Genomic DNA, 17,917 nt, shown 5'->3' with positions numbered 1-17,917 from the left:
TTCTTTCTCTGCCACGCAAGAGTAATTAAAATGTAAGTACTAATGAGTCATCCACATGCATGAGTTCACTGCAGAATGCGATTCTGCTGCCTGTCGGAAAGGATCTGCTCTGCAATCAATCTATCTATGATGGCAGGGGCAAGAGTTCCCTTTTGGTTTAAAAGCACCCACCCTAATTTGATTGCTGCAGAGCGACCACCCTTCACTGGCACCTGCTATAAAAGTAGGTTAGTAATGGGATCCACCCTAGTCGTATAAATTAGAAAGTAGGAATTGTGAGAATAGAAACTGGTGTATATTAACTCTTCTCATGCTGGACAGCACTCACTCTGGAGAAGAAAAAAAAAAAAAGACTAAACAATGCAAGAATAAGCCGAGATCAAGCACGGTTTCCATTGAAGGTTAACACAGTGGAATTAATTAGGCTTGAACAGAACAACAGCAGGGGAGAAAGGAGGACAGCGTCTTTCCCCCTAAATAGACTGTAAGAGGCCATTCCCACCCAGCAAGACTCTAGGGAACAGACCACCAGACTTCCCATTTTTATAAGAAACCTCTTTTATAAAATCATATCAGGGTAGACAACATTCATGTGCCCCTTTTATATATCTCAGGATAAAATGTAATGGAAATCCAATATACAAAGTGATAGAAATAATTTATTTGACACATGTATCTGCAGGTAAACTGCAGGACGCAAAAATCACTTTACGAAAAGTGATAAAAATAGGAAGGGAAATAAAATAAAAAATAACAAATCACAACTTTTTATTCTTGGCAAGACGATTATTCCTCCATATGTTTAACTTGCGAAGTAGCTTCCAATATTCAGGTGTGTCAGGACTCAGTTCCTCCAATTTTTTAGGGGGTCCCAGATCCAATTGGAATAGCCTGAGGATGTAAACAGAAAGTAGTAAAGCGCACTCATTAAAAAAAAGAAAAAAAAAAAGAAGCTAAAAAGTAAACTTTTTTTTTGCAACTTATATTTTCCTGCTGTCTAAAGCAATAGTGAATGAGACATCTAGACTACAGATAAAAGTCCTAGGAAGATGGCAGCATGCAAGACAAAAATAGGGAGGAATTGTTAATGATGTGTGTTAAAGAGCAGATCAAAAATAGAATATCCAACTATATATTTTTAAACGTTTTAAAAAGGGCTGTCTTCTGCTTGGAAAATGCATAATTCGTTCTCTGCACATTTCACATGGGAGCACTGGCATTTACAGCTCTTCGCAGTACACTTCAAGCAGGAATAAAGAACCCCATCTTAGGGGTGTCCCTACTGACCTAGAAGGGCCCTAAAGGATGGGATTTAATTCCCTTGGTGTGTGGCTTAAATGAAGTTGAATTTGATTAATTCACCTGTGCTCAAGAGCTCACATAAGTCAGTCCCATTCATTCATTCTCTCTTTTTTTTTTTCAAAACAATAGATTAAAGGGAAAATCCTGCTTGCAGAGAACTTGTAGTGCAGACTTCACAGGGGCTGAACTCACCAAATGTTAAAAAGAAAAAGGGTGGAACTTGGAAACTCCCAGAGAGATGCTTCCTATGAAGTTCTCCACTCAGATGAGAGGATCTTAACTGATCCTCCAGCACTGAGGAGCTCTCTCACAAGATTCTATACAGGAACATTTTGCTATACTTTTTAAAGGGGTGTTCTCTGTATTTCTATATGTGAAGGAGACACAAGCCCAGCGCAGTATAGCACAGCATGACATGAGTTTTGTTAAACTTTGTTCTTTGTATTTTATATTACTTTACACTAAAGATTAGGTCCTTTTAGTATTATTACATTTAAGCTTTGCACTCTCATTTGTATGTTAATGCATTTCAATTTCGATACAGCAGTGATTTTACAAACTCTGATTATGTTTTGAAAGTTTCTATGTTACTTTAACAAATTAGGATCATACTTTGTATATTTCTGTGTGTCTTTACAAAATTACATTGCACTTTGTAGTTGTAAAATAAAAAAAATAAGAACTGACCGCTTTAGAAAGTGAGAGGGACAGGCGAGTTCCCTGGGTATGTCTGAGGCTCTCTCACAATTCTGATGTAATATAATTTTACAGAAGATGGTCTCATTGAATTATCTCGCCAGCTGTATACAGGTGAAGTTGGCTCAAAATTCACAATACACTTATTTAAATTGATTGTAAACTTACACTATTATCTCAACAATATTTGTAATAAAAAAAGTAAATGACGGCCACTTTCATTGATCAAAATCATTGTAAACGCTAAATTATATAAAATTACCCTTTCATTTTGTTATACATTCCGCCATCTTTGTAAAAGATGCACATTAATATATAAAACTCTAATTTGTAAAAGTTCCACAGAAACTGTCAAAGCATAATCAGAATTTGTAAAATCACAACTCTAAATACACTACTGTATACATTTATATGTATAAAAATAGAACATATAAAAGTGCAAAGTTTAAATGTAATAAAACTTAATCTGAAGTGTAAAGTAATATAAAATACAAAGCACTGGGCTTGTCTCTCCTTCACATTACAGGAATGCAGGGAACGCCCCTTGGAGAATTATAGCAAAATCTACCTTTTTAGAATTTAACTAGGGATCGTGCAGTGCTGGAGGATAATTTTATATCATCTCGTCTGAGCGGCAGTCCCATTCACTCTATGCGTAGTACACAAAGCGTGCTCCCCATGAACCTGACTAATGCGTCAAAAGAGAGGACTGCTATTGCGCACTCATACTACAGATAGAGAAAACAGCAAGCCGTCACAAAAATAAAAATAAACTGGAGTGACGGAGAATGTTGAAAGATTCAGCAGAAAGTGAAAACCAATAATATAAACAATTTATAATAAATTAAAACAAAATCATAATTGAAATGTAAATAATACAAAAGGTGAATTACTAACTTTACTATAACGTTAAGCTTACACTTCAGCAAAACTTGGCTAATTTAAAGAAAGAGATCCTGAAAATATGTCCTGCCTGTAGGCCCTGAATACAAGATATGACCTATGATATAGGCCAGGGATGGCCAAATGATGGCCCGTAGCCACATGCAGACCTCTGCACTAGGTTTTGCAGCTCCCCTGAAAAAAAAGCAGAACTAGGAATGTGTGCCATAGTTTGTGGCCCAAAGAAAAAGCGGAACTAAAAATGTGTGCCGATGAATAGGAAAACAAGGTGGTCACAACTCAAGAGAGTCCTCTGAAGTAGACGGAATGTATGTACACTGCAATCTAACCTAAATCTGGCCCTGTGTCTCTGGATATTTTTAAGAAACATATTATTAGTGTGTTCAATAGCCATAATATTTTATGTTGCCCTTAAGAATTTCAAAATATTGATCTGCAGTCCAGAAAATCTTTGGAAAGGGAAATTATCATAAACCAGTTTTTTTTACACATTCATGATTTTTGTCTGCATAAAGCTAGAAAGCTGAGAAGAAACCTTGAGCAATATATGTTCAACTTTATAATTTTGATAAATAAAATTAAAACTGAAACACGGTAGGCTTACATTTGCCTCAAAACACAATATAACCATGCATTATCTTTTCCTAATGTGGTTTAATTACCAAGAGGAGATGGATGGGTGTGTCTATTCAGTCTGTGCTTAAACGGACATGAAACCCAACATTTCTCTTTCATGATTCAGGCAGATCATGCAATTTTAAACAACTTTCCAATTTACATCTGATATCAATTTTAAATCATTATTCTTGGTATCTTTTGCAATGCACAACTGGGAGCGTGTATTTGTGCATCCACCAATTAGCAGCTAGTTCCCAGCTCCTGCACCTACTACCTAGCTATGCTTTTCAACAAAGGATACCAAAGGAACAAAGCAAATTAGATACCATAAGTAAATCGGATTTTTTTTTTTAAAATTGAATGCGCTATCTGCATCATGAAAGAAAATGTTTGGGTTTTATGTCCCTTTGGTAGCCTTTGTTGAAAAGCATATCTAGGTAGGCTAAAGAGTAGCAATGCACTACTAGAAGCTATCTGATAATTAGTGACAGCACATATATGCCTTGTCATTGGCTCCCTGAATGTGTTCAGCTAGCTCCCAGTAATGCATTGCTGCTCATTCAACAAATGATATCAAGAGAATGAAGCAAATTTGATAATACAAATAAATTAGAAAGTATTTTAAAACTGTGAAAAGAAAAAAAAAAGTGGGCTGCATGTCCCTTTAACGACCAAGGATGTACCCTATATATACACAGGGGATATTGAGGCATCACTGCAATACCTTTTTTTTACCCACTGATGCAGAGAAAGACACTCTACGGCCCTCTCTGCATCGGCCAGCGATAGTTCCGATCGTTGGTGGGTGAGAGCCATAGCAGGGAGGCAGCCCGTCGCTGGATCACTTCCTGATCCTCATTATTAACATAGCATTAACAAATGCATTGAAGATGATGGGATGGAGGGAGAGGGAAAAGGGGGGTTAATAAATGTTAAGAAAGGGATCTGGAAGGGGGGTAGACTATTGGGGGGGGGCAGCTAAGCTACAAAAAAAAGCTTCTTTAAGATGGGGGTGACAATTGTGAGGTAGGGGAGAGAAGAGAGCTGTTTGAGGGGGGTCAAGGAGGGATCAGGGGGTGGGATATGTCAAGTGGGAGGCTGATCAGCTAAGCTACAAAAAAAAGCTTCTTTAAGATGGGGGTAACAATTGTGAGGTAGGGGAGAGAAGAGAGCTGTTTGAGGGGGGTCAAGGAGGGATCAGGGGGTGGGATATGTCAAGTGGGAGGCTGATCTCTACACTAAAGCTAAAGTTAACACTACAAGCTACCTAATTAACCCCTTAACTGCTGGGCATAATACAAGTGTGATGCGCAGCGGCATTTAGCTGCCTTCCAATTACCAAAAACCAATGCCAAAACCATATATGTCTGCTATTTCTGAACAAAGGGGACCCCAGAGAAGCATTTACAACCATTTATGCCATAATTACACAAGCCGTTTGTAAATAATTTCAGTGAGAAACCTAAAATTGTGAAAAATTTTAAGTTTTTTTATATTTGATCGCATTTGGCGGTGAAATGGTGGCATGAAATATACCAAAATGGGCCTAGATCAATACTTTGGGTTGTCTACTAAAAAAATATATATACACATGTGAAGGGTTTTTCAGGGATTCCTGACAGATAGTGTTACAATGTAACTATCGCAAATTTTTACAAAATTTTGAAACTATTTAGCATGGGTGTTTTTTGGTGGATGTAGATGTATAACAGGTTTTGGGGGTCAAAGTTAGAAAAAGTGTGTTTTTTTCAATTTTTTATAAAAATATTTTTATAGTAAATGATATGATGAAAATAATGTTATCTTTAGAAAGTCCATTTAATGGCGAGAAAAACGGTATATAATATGTGTGGGTACAGTAAATGAGTAAGAGGAAAATTACAGCTAAACACAAACACCGCAGAAATGTAAAAAATACTGTAGCCCTGGTCCGAAATGGTAAGAAAATGGAAAAATGGTCTGGTCACTAAAGGGTTAATGATGTGCTGCATGTATGTATTACATGCTTGCCCAGTCTAAGGTCGTGGAGCATCAATGTAGCCCCCCAAAGCATTACATATGGCCCCTCCAGTCCCCCCAATTAAATAATGTATGAGTATGTCTAAACTTGGGAGAAATGTTAAAAGGGACAGTCTACTTGAAAAAATGTATTGTTTAAAAAGACATTCCCCAGTTTTGCATAACCAACACTGTTATATTAATACACTTTTTACCCATGTGATTACCTTGTATAAAAGTCTCTGCAGACTGCCCCCTTATTTTAGTTCTTTTGACAGATTTGCATTTTAGCCAATCAGTGCCGACTCCACAAAAGTGAGCACAATGTTATCTATATGGCACACAAGAACTATCGCTGTCTAGCTGTGAAAAACAAAATGAACTGAGATAAGAGGTGGTCTTCAAGCCTACTTAGATTTAGCTTTCAACAAAGAATACCAAGAGAACAAAGCAAATTTGATAATAAAAGTAAAATGGAAAGTTGTTTAAAATTACATGCCTTATCTGAATTGTAAATGTTTAATTCTAACTTGACGGTCCCTTTAATTACATTCCTGAGCATACCTCGATATTTAAAAGAAAAAGGTGTCAGTTTCCAAGGATACTAAGGGAATGATATCAATTAGATAACAGTAAATTATCAGTAAAAATAGTAAATTATTTTAAATTGCACATTCTGAATCATAAAAAATTAATTTTAAGAGGAACATCCAACCAAAATAGTAATCCACATGGATGCATTTCAGTTGTGAATAGAAGCATTTTTGTAATATACATCTATTAGCAAAAATGTTTCTAATAAAAGCTATAGCGGTTTCAAAAGTGTATTTATGTATGCTCCAGCATTTTAAACACAGCACTTACTCCGAGAGCCTAACGTGCTTGTACCATTTGGTAACGAGTATTTGTTAAAGGACCACTAAACACAAATTTTAAACTACATGATTCTGAACCTTTATATCTGACAATTTTGCAATGAAAACTGCAGCTTTATTTTATCAAATGAGTATATTGTTTTATGATAATTTCATTGATTCCGCTGTCCCCCAAAACAAAAGAATCATTGCTAACCAATCACAAACTAATATTCAGATATAGCACAAACTGTTTGCACATGTGCAGTTGAGAGAGACTGGAAAAGCCTCCCCTTATCTCTTACGTGAAAGTGATTCTAAACTTTAATGAATTAAAGCCCAGTATCAAATAATACTCTTAAAAACAGGGGCACTTTAATTAAAGTTTACAATGATGCTTATTTTTTTTTATAAATACTTACCTGTGCGTTATGGTAAGCATAACACCGACCCTCCGTCTGCATCTGCTGCTTTCATTAGCATATCGTTGACAAATCTGGCTTCCTCCAATCATTGCGTTTCCCTACGAATTGGATGCCAAAGGGGGCACACAACGATTGGAGTAAGCCGGATTCGTCATTGATCTACTAATGAAAGCACGAGCTGCGGGCGGAGGATCGGCGTTATGCTTAACATAGTGCAAAGGTATTTTAAAAAATAAGCATCATTGTAAACTTTAATGAATTAAAGTGCCCTTGTGGGCTTTAATTCGTTAACGTTTACAATCACTTTAAGGTGGTTTAGTACTGATTCAACCTAGTTACTATTGCAAAGAATACTTCTATCAAGAGTGTTGATGCAAAACTGTTAAGTCCGCTTTTACAAACATGTGACTGCTAAGAATCTTGGAGGGAGGGGGGTAAAACAGACAAGAGCTTACATAAATTGCCTAAAAGTATTAACCCAAACCTCCCTGGGAGAAAGTGAAAAACTATTTTTAGATGTATTTACAGCAAAAGGCAGCAAAATAAATGCGATAATGAAACATTTTATACGGTGTTGAAATGTAAAGTTTAACGGCCCTTTAAGTGTTGACATGATATAAGCCCCACTGGCTCTATGACCAGCTGCAGTATTTAAAATGCTGGTGCACAGAGAATATCTAGCTAACTTCACATGCATGTGCAGAGAAAATTGTTAAATAAAACAGTGATAGCTTTTACTAAACGCAGTTATTTGCCAATATATGTATATTGTAAATATGTTTCTAATCACAGATGTAATTCATCTATGTGCATTTAAATTTTGACTGGAATGTCCCATAAAATTCTATGTGCGTTTAAGTGTTGTGATATGTTAACTTTTTTACTGCAACCTTATTTTTTTGAGATAGCGGTAACAATAGACACCACCTCCTTTTCAATGGCAAATAATTACACCAAAATCTAACCCCGGAAAAAAGCTATGAGCAGCGTATGATTATGCTTACCACTCTGGATAGTCAGAATCCTCTTTTAACTTCACATCCTGACCAGTCTTGTAGATGTTGACTCCCATAGCATGTGTTGTAAGAATAGCTGGATCTTTACAAACATCAGGTCCTTTCAAAACCTCTTTCACTCCTGCCTTCCCTTTCGCCTTAACAACTGGGAGACAAAAATCAAAGCGTTGAGAAGTAGATCACTTGTAACAATTGATACACACAGTGTACATAGATAAGAAATAGTTATTTATATATTTTCTTTATTGAACGGCTCTCTTAGGTCTTATAATTAAAATACAATCTATATTTCATATTCAATACAAGGTCAACAATTTGGCGTCTAAGGAATATGAAACCAGATTTTTTTCTTTCATGATTCAGATAGAGCATGCAATTTTAAGCAATTTTCTAGTTTACTCCTATTATCAATTTGTCTTTGTTCACTTGGTTTCCTTATTTGAATAAGCAGAAATGTAAGCTTAGGAGACAGCCCATTTTTGGGTCAGAACCCTGGGTAGTGCTTGCTGATTGGTGGCTACATTTAGGAGGAACCCAAGAGGCCTACACAGATTGTGAGCCAGACTTTCTCATGCAATATCAGTGCCTGGCCTCACAAATGCTTTTTTGGCTAAATGGACACAAATTCTGCAAACAAATACAAGTGATTCCAACCACGCTTAAAGGGACACTTAACCCAAAATGATGTATTTAATGATTCAGATAGTAGGAATACATTAGAAAGTTGCTTAAAAGTGCATGCTCTATCAATTTTTCTTAATTCTCTTGCTATCTTTATTTAAAAAGCAGGAATTTAAAGCTTAGGAGCCAGCCCATTTTAGGTTCAGATCACTGGATAGTGCTTGCTTATTGGTGACTACATTTATCAAACCAATAAGCAAGCATAACCCAGGTTTCTCAACCAAAATCGATAATAGGAGTAAATTAAAAAGTTGCTTAAACTTGCATGCCCTATCCGAATCATTAAACAATTTTGGTTTAGTGTCCTTTTAAAAGAAAGGATTTTTATTTATTACAACATAGTCAGTTAAGTAGGTGAGGCCTATTACTGGGCACTCTAGTCTAGGGGTGGCAAATCTATGGCACAAGTGATCAAGGTGGCACTCACAACAACTATGCTGGCACTTTGCCTCTATCTCCTGTTATGCTGTTTTGTTTAATTTGCTGCAATCGTAGCACTTATAGGGACAGTAAAGTCAAAATTAAACTTTCATGATTCAGATTTAAAAAAAAGAAATCAAATTACCTCTATCACATTTGCTTTGTTCTCTTGATATCCTTTGTTAAGAGTTAAGTTAGGTTGGCTAACAGGAGCTCAGGAGCGTGCATGTGTCTTTAGTATTCTGTAGCAGCAGTGTTTGTAACTATGTATAACATTGCCAGATGGCTAGAGGCATGTGCATGCCCCTGAGCTCACCTAGGATTACTATTTAATAAAAAAAGATACCAAGAGAACTATGCAAAATTGATAACAGAAGTAAATTGGAAAACTGTTTAAAATGTCCTGCTCTATCCAGTCCTTGACATTACTGTCCCTTTAAATTATTTTTCTTATGAATCCAATAAAAGTACAAGAAAGTGCTCTAATTACATATGAGTAAAAAACACAGTTAAAGTCAGTAATGCATCACTGGTCCATAGCCGAACACAGTATGTGAGCCAAAAACCTGAGGCATGAGTGTAGCCACCAATCACCAACCATATTCAGCTCTGTAATAGCTGTTATGGAGAGGTCTAAGGGATCTGAAACCCATTTTTTTTATTTCAGATAGAGCAGTAATTTACAACCTTTTTTTTTTGCCAGGGTACATTTTTTTTACATTAAAAAATTCTGCGGCACACAACCATGCAAATATTTTACAAAATCACACATTGTAGCCTAATACAGAGTGTGTGTGTATATATATATATATATATATATATATATATATATATATACACACATACATATACATACATACATAAATACACACACATACACATACTGTAAATGACCTTATTCCAGTATCAGCAAGACGCACTTTCTAACAACTGTGGATTCCATCAGCAGGATTGCTGTCAAGTAACTCTCGAATCCGGACGGAGTGGGTGAGATCGCTCATAGAGCACAACTTCAAAAGCATTCCCTGTGTGTTGCCAGCGGACTTCGGTCCTGGAGTGCTGGTTCTGTTTAAGTCTCTTCATATACACAGGGGTTTTACCCTCTTACCACCGACACCGATTTACCTGGGTTGACAAGTTGATTTATAACTGGAACTGTATATACATAAGCTTATGTCTCTCTTGCTTATTTCTGCTGTTCAGCATGTTGCCATGGGCATGAATCACATTGCATTAACCACTTCATTACTTTCAAGTTGCAATTTTTTGCGACATTTGCATAAACACCTTTACATTACTGCTTGCACCCCACTATGCTCAATACTTTGCTTTGCTTATAAGCATATACATTTATTACAGTCTGGACTGGCTCTGAATCTTTTTTCTTAACTGGGGACGCCCAGTATGTGTTATGTTACATGTTTGTTTTGTATGCATTTGTTCTGATTATGTCCTTTAATTTAGGGTCTTGTGATTTTTGGCATTACGCATATATATCATGTTTGCCTTAAATGTTATATTCACTTTGAAGCTATATTCTTGTGTGATTAGCTTATTTCGATTCATTATTATCCATTTGAGTGCGGAGAACTTTCCAATTTACAAATTGTCCGGGGTACATTCAAAAATAGTAATTAGATCAACATGAAGGAACGCACTCGCCGGGTCTTATATATCAAGTATTGTTTAATACATCCAAAAAGTGACGTTTCCGGGTTGTTAGCCTCGTCCTCAAAAGGTCTGAGGACGGGGCTAACAACCCCGAAACGTCACTTTTTGGATGTATTAAACAATACTTGAGATATATATATATATATATATATATATATATATATATATATATATATATATATATATATATAAAATCTATGTAAATATTTGCATAGGAAATTAGCACAACTAGACAAGTATCCCCGCTTGCTTTTCCCCAGAAATAACTCATATACAATGTTACCAATGCACAAGAGAATTCTGGGTAAGTTATGCAAATTCCCAGTTTTTTGCTTCAAAATAATACTGTTTTTATTTATATATATATATATATATATATATATATATATATATATATATATATATATATATATATATATATATATATATATATATATATATATACATATACATACACACATACACACACACATACACAATTTAGTCAATTCAATTAAGCTTTATTAGCATGAAAGTCACTACAACTGTATTGCCAAAGCTAGAGGCACAATAATAACAATCAAGCGTTCCACGTATTGAGGCTGTTAGGGGGGTACCAGGGAAGAAAATAAATTCTTAGGTGATATGCAGTAGTTCCATGCAAGTGAAAGTTCTGCTTGTTAGGGCAGTAAGCAGTGCACAAGTATTGAGCCCAAAAGCAGAAACTACTGGGACCCAAGTGATCCTACTGTTAATGTCCCTAAGCCTTGGGGCACCAGTATAATATCCTTCACAATCAGTGTAGGATAAGCATAAATATGGGGCCCACAAAAGAGCATCAGGGCTTGGCAATCAGGCAATGATGAGAGTAAACTGAATAATTACAAAAGTTAAGCCAGGAGGGCAAATGGCATAAAATGCATATGATGGTAAACAGAAAGGTCTCACCCAGTTAAACCAGATGTCTTCTACTCTATGCTGGAACAATATAATTAATATCCAGGGCAATTCTCCCTGAGCTTGAGAATCCAGGAAGGGGAGGTAAGTGGATCTGTAAAACTGCGACTGTCGGAGTGTGTAGGCAGCAATTGATCAAAAGACCTCCGCAGACACAGAAAGAAAATGGCGGCCGTTCCCGCCACTTCGTCCCACTCTCCTCTATTCTTCAAGGCGACTATCAATCCGGACTCCGGTAAGTAACACGTAACTACTGGCCAGTTACCCCGTTCTGAAGTTTGGGAACAAATGAATGTAGGCTCCTAGGCCTCAGAGTAGGCCGCGGTGATATGTGAGCTGTCGACCCCCGGCACTAACAGGCCTCCGCAACAGGGGGGGGGGGGGGGGGAGAAGAAAAAAGGACTGCAGCTGTTTGCTTGACCTCCGGAGCAGAGCCCCGCCCCTCCGGAGTGTCATATCTTTTTATTAGATCTCTCAGTAGTCCTTGTGGCTATCGTAGCAGATAGCAAATGCCTTCAAATACATGCGCCACCACCCAAATGCGCACTGGCTTAACTGGTCTTCACTTGCTCAGATCTCCTTGATATGAACTTTTTTTTTTTTTTTTTTTTTTTTTTTCAGGTCAAACAAACATGCAATGATGTATTAGATACATATCCAAATAGTAAATAACAAGAGAATAGATTTTCAAGTAGAAAGTACAGCTAGGGTTACTGTGAAGAATCTATGTACATGTGACTCATAGAGATACATTTATTGGAAACCTCTTTTTGTCTTTTTTCTCATCTTTTTAAGCTGAATATGGAATCCTCTTATAGAGCTGGAAGCCACTTTTGGGCTCCAAAACGCTTATTATGAATAATAGAGGAATATTAAATTCTGAAATGGCCACTTTTGGGCCTTTGATTATAGCAATGAACTTCTAGTTGGTCTGGAGTACATGTTGAGTTAGATAAGTTAAGGCTACTCTATATGTTCATGAAGGAATATTTCTGGGGTCCTGAACCTTCTGTAACGTAAGTGGGGTCATAAATATTTCCCTTAATCTATTCATATGCACCCCTCCACTTCCCTCTAATGGAGAAGCCCTGTCACTACGTGGGATCTTAAGGGTCCACCAAATCTCTGATCCTAGATATTCTGAGGCCTCAAGCTATAACAACAGTGAATATAAATAGATAGTTACTGAAGTAAAATCCACATTCTGCCATTAACCTCTAAGCCTATGCACTAATTTACATATAAACAGGAGTAAATATAAACTAGATGTCACTAACAGAAGAATATTATGTACATGCAGTGCTAAGTTAGTGATAATATGTTATACATGGGTTGTACGATATGCTTCAATAATAGAATGATAATATAATAACTGTTGTTGCCACTATAAAATTAATATGCTAGCGATGGATATAGTAGTGTAGAATATTAACATTCAAATTAGTGAGATTACATCAAAGATATGCAATTAATTAGCAAAAACTAATATCTGCCAGGGAAAGAGAGTATTTCAAGCTAGTGGCACTGCGCATAAAACACCAAATGAGATAGCTTATGATGCTCAGCTACAGAACTAAACAAATATTCCACAATAGAAAATTAAACTGATATGCAACACAACAATAGAACTAAACAAGTGAATATAGAACAGTCGATTAGCAAAGGCCAGTAAAATAAGGAGATGAAAAGCATAAAGGCACCATAAAAAACAGACACATATCGCCCCAATCCAATCTCCATCTAAGCGTAATTCCCCCAAATAGCAAGTTGCGGCATTTATGTATAATAAAGAACACTTAATGATTTCAAATTAACCAAGTATCGTTCTCCAATGTCAATAAACATGAAGGTTACAATGGAAATACCCTGTTGGGGAGTCGCAAACATACAATAAGTACCTTTATTACAGACCAAAACTTAGCATAGACATGCTAGTGAAGATGACCACTACAGGAGAACCGGTCACAACATTTAGGAGTCAGGTTAATGTCTACCGGTCAGACCGGCGCTAGTTCTTAATGAAAACACCCAGGGTGGTTACATTTATGTCCTCTGCTATGGTGCCAGATCTTCCAGAATTCTAGTAGGTCAGACTCCCGCGAGGTAAGACAATTATGAAGGCATGGGTTTCCTTTGTCACCTCCATTTCACCTAGCTCCTTAGATAGAGTTTGCTGGCAGTCCGGGATCCCAGCAGGGCAGTGGCGGAATCCGCATCAGCACAGGTCTCCATATAGGCATGGTCTGTGTCCCCGGATCCCCAGGGCGTTGGGAGGAAGGTCCGGTCCATGTGGGCTGGCTAGAGAGCATTGCGCTTCGCATCCAGGTTAGGAGTGAAATCACGGTGCCATGCCCCACGCCTAGCAGAGCTTTCTCTAAGGTATGAGGTCCCAAGCACGAAAGGCATCGCTGCCAGTAATGTTCCAGCAGCTGGCTTAAGTACCCCAACTGTGTGCGTGTAGACGTGGGGTCTAATACTTCTATAACGGATCCAGGTCCAAGTATAGATAGGGAAGGGCTGCCAGCATCGATTGTTATCTGCTGTAGAGCTGAATCTGGGCCCGTAATAACAGCAAATGTCTCTCTCTGCTCCATCGGGGTAACGCTAGTTGCCTTCTGCATAGCACAAAGGGAGGCAGTCTCGCCATTAACTGCTGTGATGCAGCCCCCAGCGTTAGCATTCCGAGTGACCGACAGGCCAGCACCAGACCCAATCTCCTCACCTTCTCCATTAGCATATGCTGAACGTGTTACACATGAGGGTTTTTTCTGAGTAGTGCCAGGAGATGTCAACTGGGGAATAATTGTAACTGCATGTTCCTGGCTGGGTGGGCTCATGATACCACTAAAACACTTATCGAGTAACGTATGTAGGCTTTGAAAATGTTCATCTAACATACGTAGCAGGGTTTCTTCTAGAATCTGTGACTCCATTTGTAGGCAAAGTTGTCCAGTTACAATTGAACTGGTTTGATGACCCAGGGACCTGGGGGGGTATATATGCGGTAGCTTTAACTACACCAGCAGTAAGACAAGAAGGCCTCACAACCTCGTGGCTAGTCGTAGTGCAGTCAGCTGAGGAACATAGGTAGGTCTGTTTTGTCTCAGAAATCTCCAGACTCCTCTAGAGCAACTCAGGAAGAAGTACTTTATGTTTTCCATGCAAAAAATAAAGTGAGAATTAGGAAATTACTCCAATATAGTAGCTTAGAATCAGGAGCTCCTCACACACACATCCTACCGCAACAGCTATAGGCTCCGCCCCCTTGATATGAACTTTTGTAATGCAGCTGAGGCGAGTGAAATCTCCGGAGCGGAGCCCCAACCCTCCGGAGAACTGTGTGGGAGTTGAAAGAGTCCCTGCTTGTCCGGATGATTGTGTAGGGTAGCAGCAGCTACCGGCTTCTGTTTCGCTTCAGGAGTGCACTTCAAGGGACAGTCTACACCAGAATTGTTAATGTTTTAAAAGATAGATAATCCCTTTTTTACCCATTCCCCAGTTTTGCATAACCAACACAGTTATATTTATATATTTTTTACGTCTGTGATAATCTTGTATCTAAGCCTCTGCAAACTGCCCCTTTATTTCAGTTATTTTGACAGACTTGCCATTTAGCCAATCCGTGATGGCTCTCAGGTAACTTCACGTGCATGAGCACAGTGTTATATATATGAAAAACATGAACTAACACCCTCTAGTGGTGAAAAACCTGTTAAAATGCATTCTCAAGAGGCAGCCTTCAAGGTCTAAGAAATTAGCATATGAACCTCCTAGGTTAAAGGGCAACTGTAAGTAAATATTTGCTATGCCTGTTACTAACTACCCCAAATACGCTTTTTATCAATAGCATTTAATTAACATATCTCTACCGTATATAAGAAATCTTGTCTGCAAATTTAATTGTTTTCCAAACCCACTCCGTGGGTATCCTTTGCTCTGTACCAATCCGTTTACAATACCTAGGTTTCAAAATGGCGCTTTAAACACAAAGTTATTGGTTTAAGTATTTTGAACACTCAGTGCTGAAAATAGTGGGCAGGATAACGTGACATCATCGGTGAATAAAAGATATAACTTTTAGAACGTTATGAAACTTCGTTTTGGAGAAAATATAGGTCAGTAGGTTTAAATTAATGTTTATTAACTTTAATATGTTAGTTGTTTAGCTTAAAAATTATAACAGAAAGTAACCCTTTAAGCTTTAAACTAAGAATACCAAAAGAACAAAGAAAAATTGGTGATAAAAGAAAATTGTTTAAAATTACATGCCCTATGTGAATCATGAAAGTTTTTTTTGGACTAGACTGTCCCTTTAAGCAAGAAGGAACCAATTCACGGCGGAACACACGATGATCTCTCACGGCACACTTATATCCTGCAGCATAGTGGTTGAAAATCACTGAGAGAGCATGTAATTTTAAGCAACTTTCTAATTTACTCCTATTATCTATTTTTCTTAGTTAACTTGTTATCTTTATTTGAAAAGCAGGAATGTACGCTCTGGAGCCGGACCATTGTTGGTTCAGTGACTAGGTAGCGCTTTTTGATTGGTGGCTACACTACCCAGGTTCTGAACCAAAAATGGGCCGGCTCCTATGCTTTTCAAATAAAGATAGCAAGAGAATGAAGAAAAATGGATTATAGGAGTAAATTAGAAAGTTGCTTAAAATGGCATGCTCTATCGGAATCATTAAAGAAAAAATTTGGGTTTCATATCCCTTTAAAGACAAAATTCTTCAAAAGCTTATCAAATGACTTATCAACAAAAATCCTCATATACTTTGATGGTGAATTTTGTAGAAAATGTTTTCATAATCTTGTCTAAATGATTGTGAGCAACACCATAGTTACAAGCAAGTAATAGTGCAATAATAAAATGCTCTAACACACTGCACCTCCAGCATCAGCCCACTAGATGGTAACAGAGATTACGATACATCCCTGATTATTAGTACTAGATGAGGTGAGATCAAGGTGACTGTGACAATGATAAGCCATTAAAGGGACAGTAAAGTCAAAATGTTTCTCTTGTGAGTCAGATTAAACATGCAATTTTAAACATCTTTGCAAATTCTATTATCTAATCTGGTATCTTTTGTTGAAAATAATTCCTAAGTAGACTCAAAAGCAGCAATGTACTACTGAGAGCTAGCTGCTGATTGGTGGTTGCACATATATGCCTCTTATTATTTGACTGTTTTTGGCTCAGACTCTGTTCAGCTAGGTCCCAGTAGTGTGTTGTTGTGCCTTCAACAAAGGACACCAAGAGAATGAAGCAAATTTGCCAAGAGCAGTAAATTGCAAATTTTTAAATGTATGTTCTGTCTGAACCATGAAAAAAAACATCTTGTTTCATGTCCCTTTAAGATGCTGGGGCTACCCTGTAGGTTGTTCAGGGTAGAAATGATAAAAACAATTGAGCAAAACTGATGTCTGTCCTATTACAAATATATCAAGAGAAATTGCTATTATGTAATACGAGATTAACTTTGTTGATTAAACATTGTTTCTGGTTGATATGTAATTTTTTGTGAGGCTTTAAATATTGTGTTTGTTGTTGTGTGCTTTCAAATGTTATATTGTAATGTGCAGTCATAATGTGGTTTGTACCCTCAAAAAATATATATAAGCACCATACAAATGTATCTAAAATCCTATTGATGCTATAAAATAGTGTCATTCTTCAAGGTTTTGATCCCTAAAATAAACACCGTTTCCAAATATTCAGCAGCAAGCTTCTAATTAGCTACGCAATAGTTTCGTTTTCTACTAGAAACAACCCCTGTGTAATACAGAGACAGGCTTATTTCCCCCAGAGACATGATCTGCCTCTATATTGTCCAACAGCGAATGATATACCTACAGCTTCAACACTCATATCCCTTATTCAGATAATATACAGTTAGTCACAGATTTTCAATAAAAGTCAATGAATAAAACAACGAACCCATTTATTGCACGAGAGTGGCAAAGCACATCTCTAAATTACTGAGGTTATTTAGGACATGACTCGAAGAGTTTTTATCGGAAAGGCCCCCCCAGTATTTATATATTTCTCACCCGGTTTTTTGGCATACCCCCTGACTGGAACCCCAGCCAAGCGGCCACCGATCACCGCAGCTCTAAACACCGACATCCAGGTCATGTCACCAACACATGTGCCAGAAGAACTTCCAGGGCACTGATGTTACGGGTATCCCCCACGGAATTATGGGAAATGTAGTCCTAGTTCGCGTTTCTTTAGACCTCGCCCTCTAAGTGACAACAATTAACCCCTTGACTGCTGTATAAAAACTAGTGTGGGGTAAGAGTCAATGTATGCCTATTCACATCCTATTGAACCATTTACTCAATATTTTCTGTTTCTAATATTTCTATAAAAATAATGTTTATTTTC

General features: G+C 37.4%; 1 protein-coding gene across 1 annotated transcript; it reads right to left on the bottom strand.

Moving 5' to 3' along the window:
• Positions 1-639: 639 nt before the first annotated feature.
• Positions 640-17,719, bottom strand: MRPL54 (mitochondrial ribosomal protein L54). The gene is made up of 3 exons (XM_053700727.1): positions 17,581-17,719; positions 7,801-7,957; positions 640-891 (listed from the first exon to the last, which is right to left on the bottom strand). Exons 1-3 carry the CDS (start codon positions 17,663-17,665, stop codon positions 759-761), a joined length of 375 nt encoding a protein of 124 aa, XP_053556702.1. The 5' UTR covers positions 17,666-17,719; the 3' UTR covers positions 640-758.
• Between the last annotated feature and the right edge of the window lie 198 nt (positions 17,720-17,917).

The sequence above is a fragment of the Bombina bombina genome, chromosome 2 (assembly GCF_027579735.1).
Source record: "Bombina bombina isolate aBomBom1 chromosome 2, aBomBom1.pri, whole genome shotgun sequence".
In the NCBI taxonomy this organism is placed as follows: Eukaryota; Metazoa; Chordata; class Amphibia; order Anura; family Bombinatoridae; genus Bombina; species Bombina bombina.
This window is presented reverse-complemented; position numbering and strand designations above follow the sequence as displayed.

Excerpts from the sequence above, each read along its gene's own strand:
- MRPL54 (XM_053700727.1), bottom strand. The coding sequence starts at position 17,665 with ATGACCTGGATGTCGGTGTTTAGAGCTGCGGTGATCGGTGGCCGCTTG. Across the intron at positions 7,958-17,580 it reads GGGGTATGCCAAAAAACCGG|TTGTTAAGGCGAAAGGGAAG; the intron begins GTGAGAAATATA and ends TTTGTCTCCCAG. Across the intron at positions 892-7,800 it reads GATTCTGACTATCCAGAGTG|GCTATTCCAATTGGATCTGG; the intron begins GTAAGCATAATC and ends TTACATCCTCAG.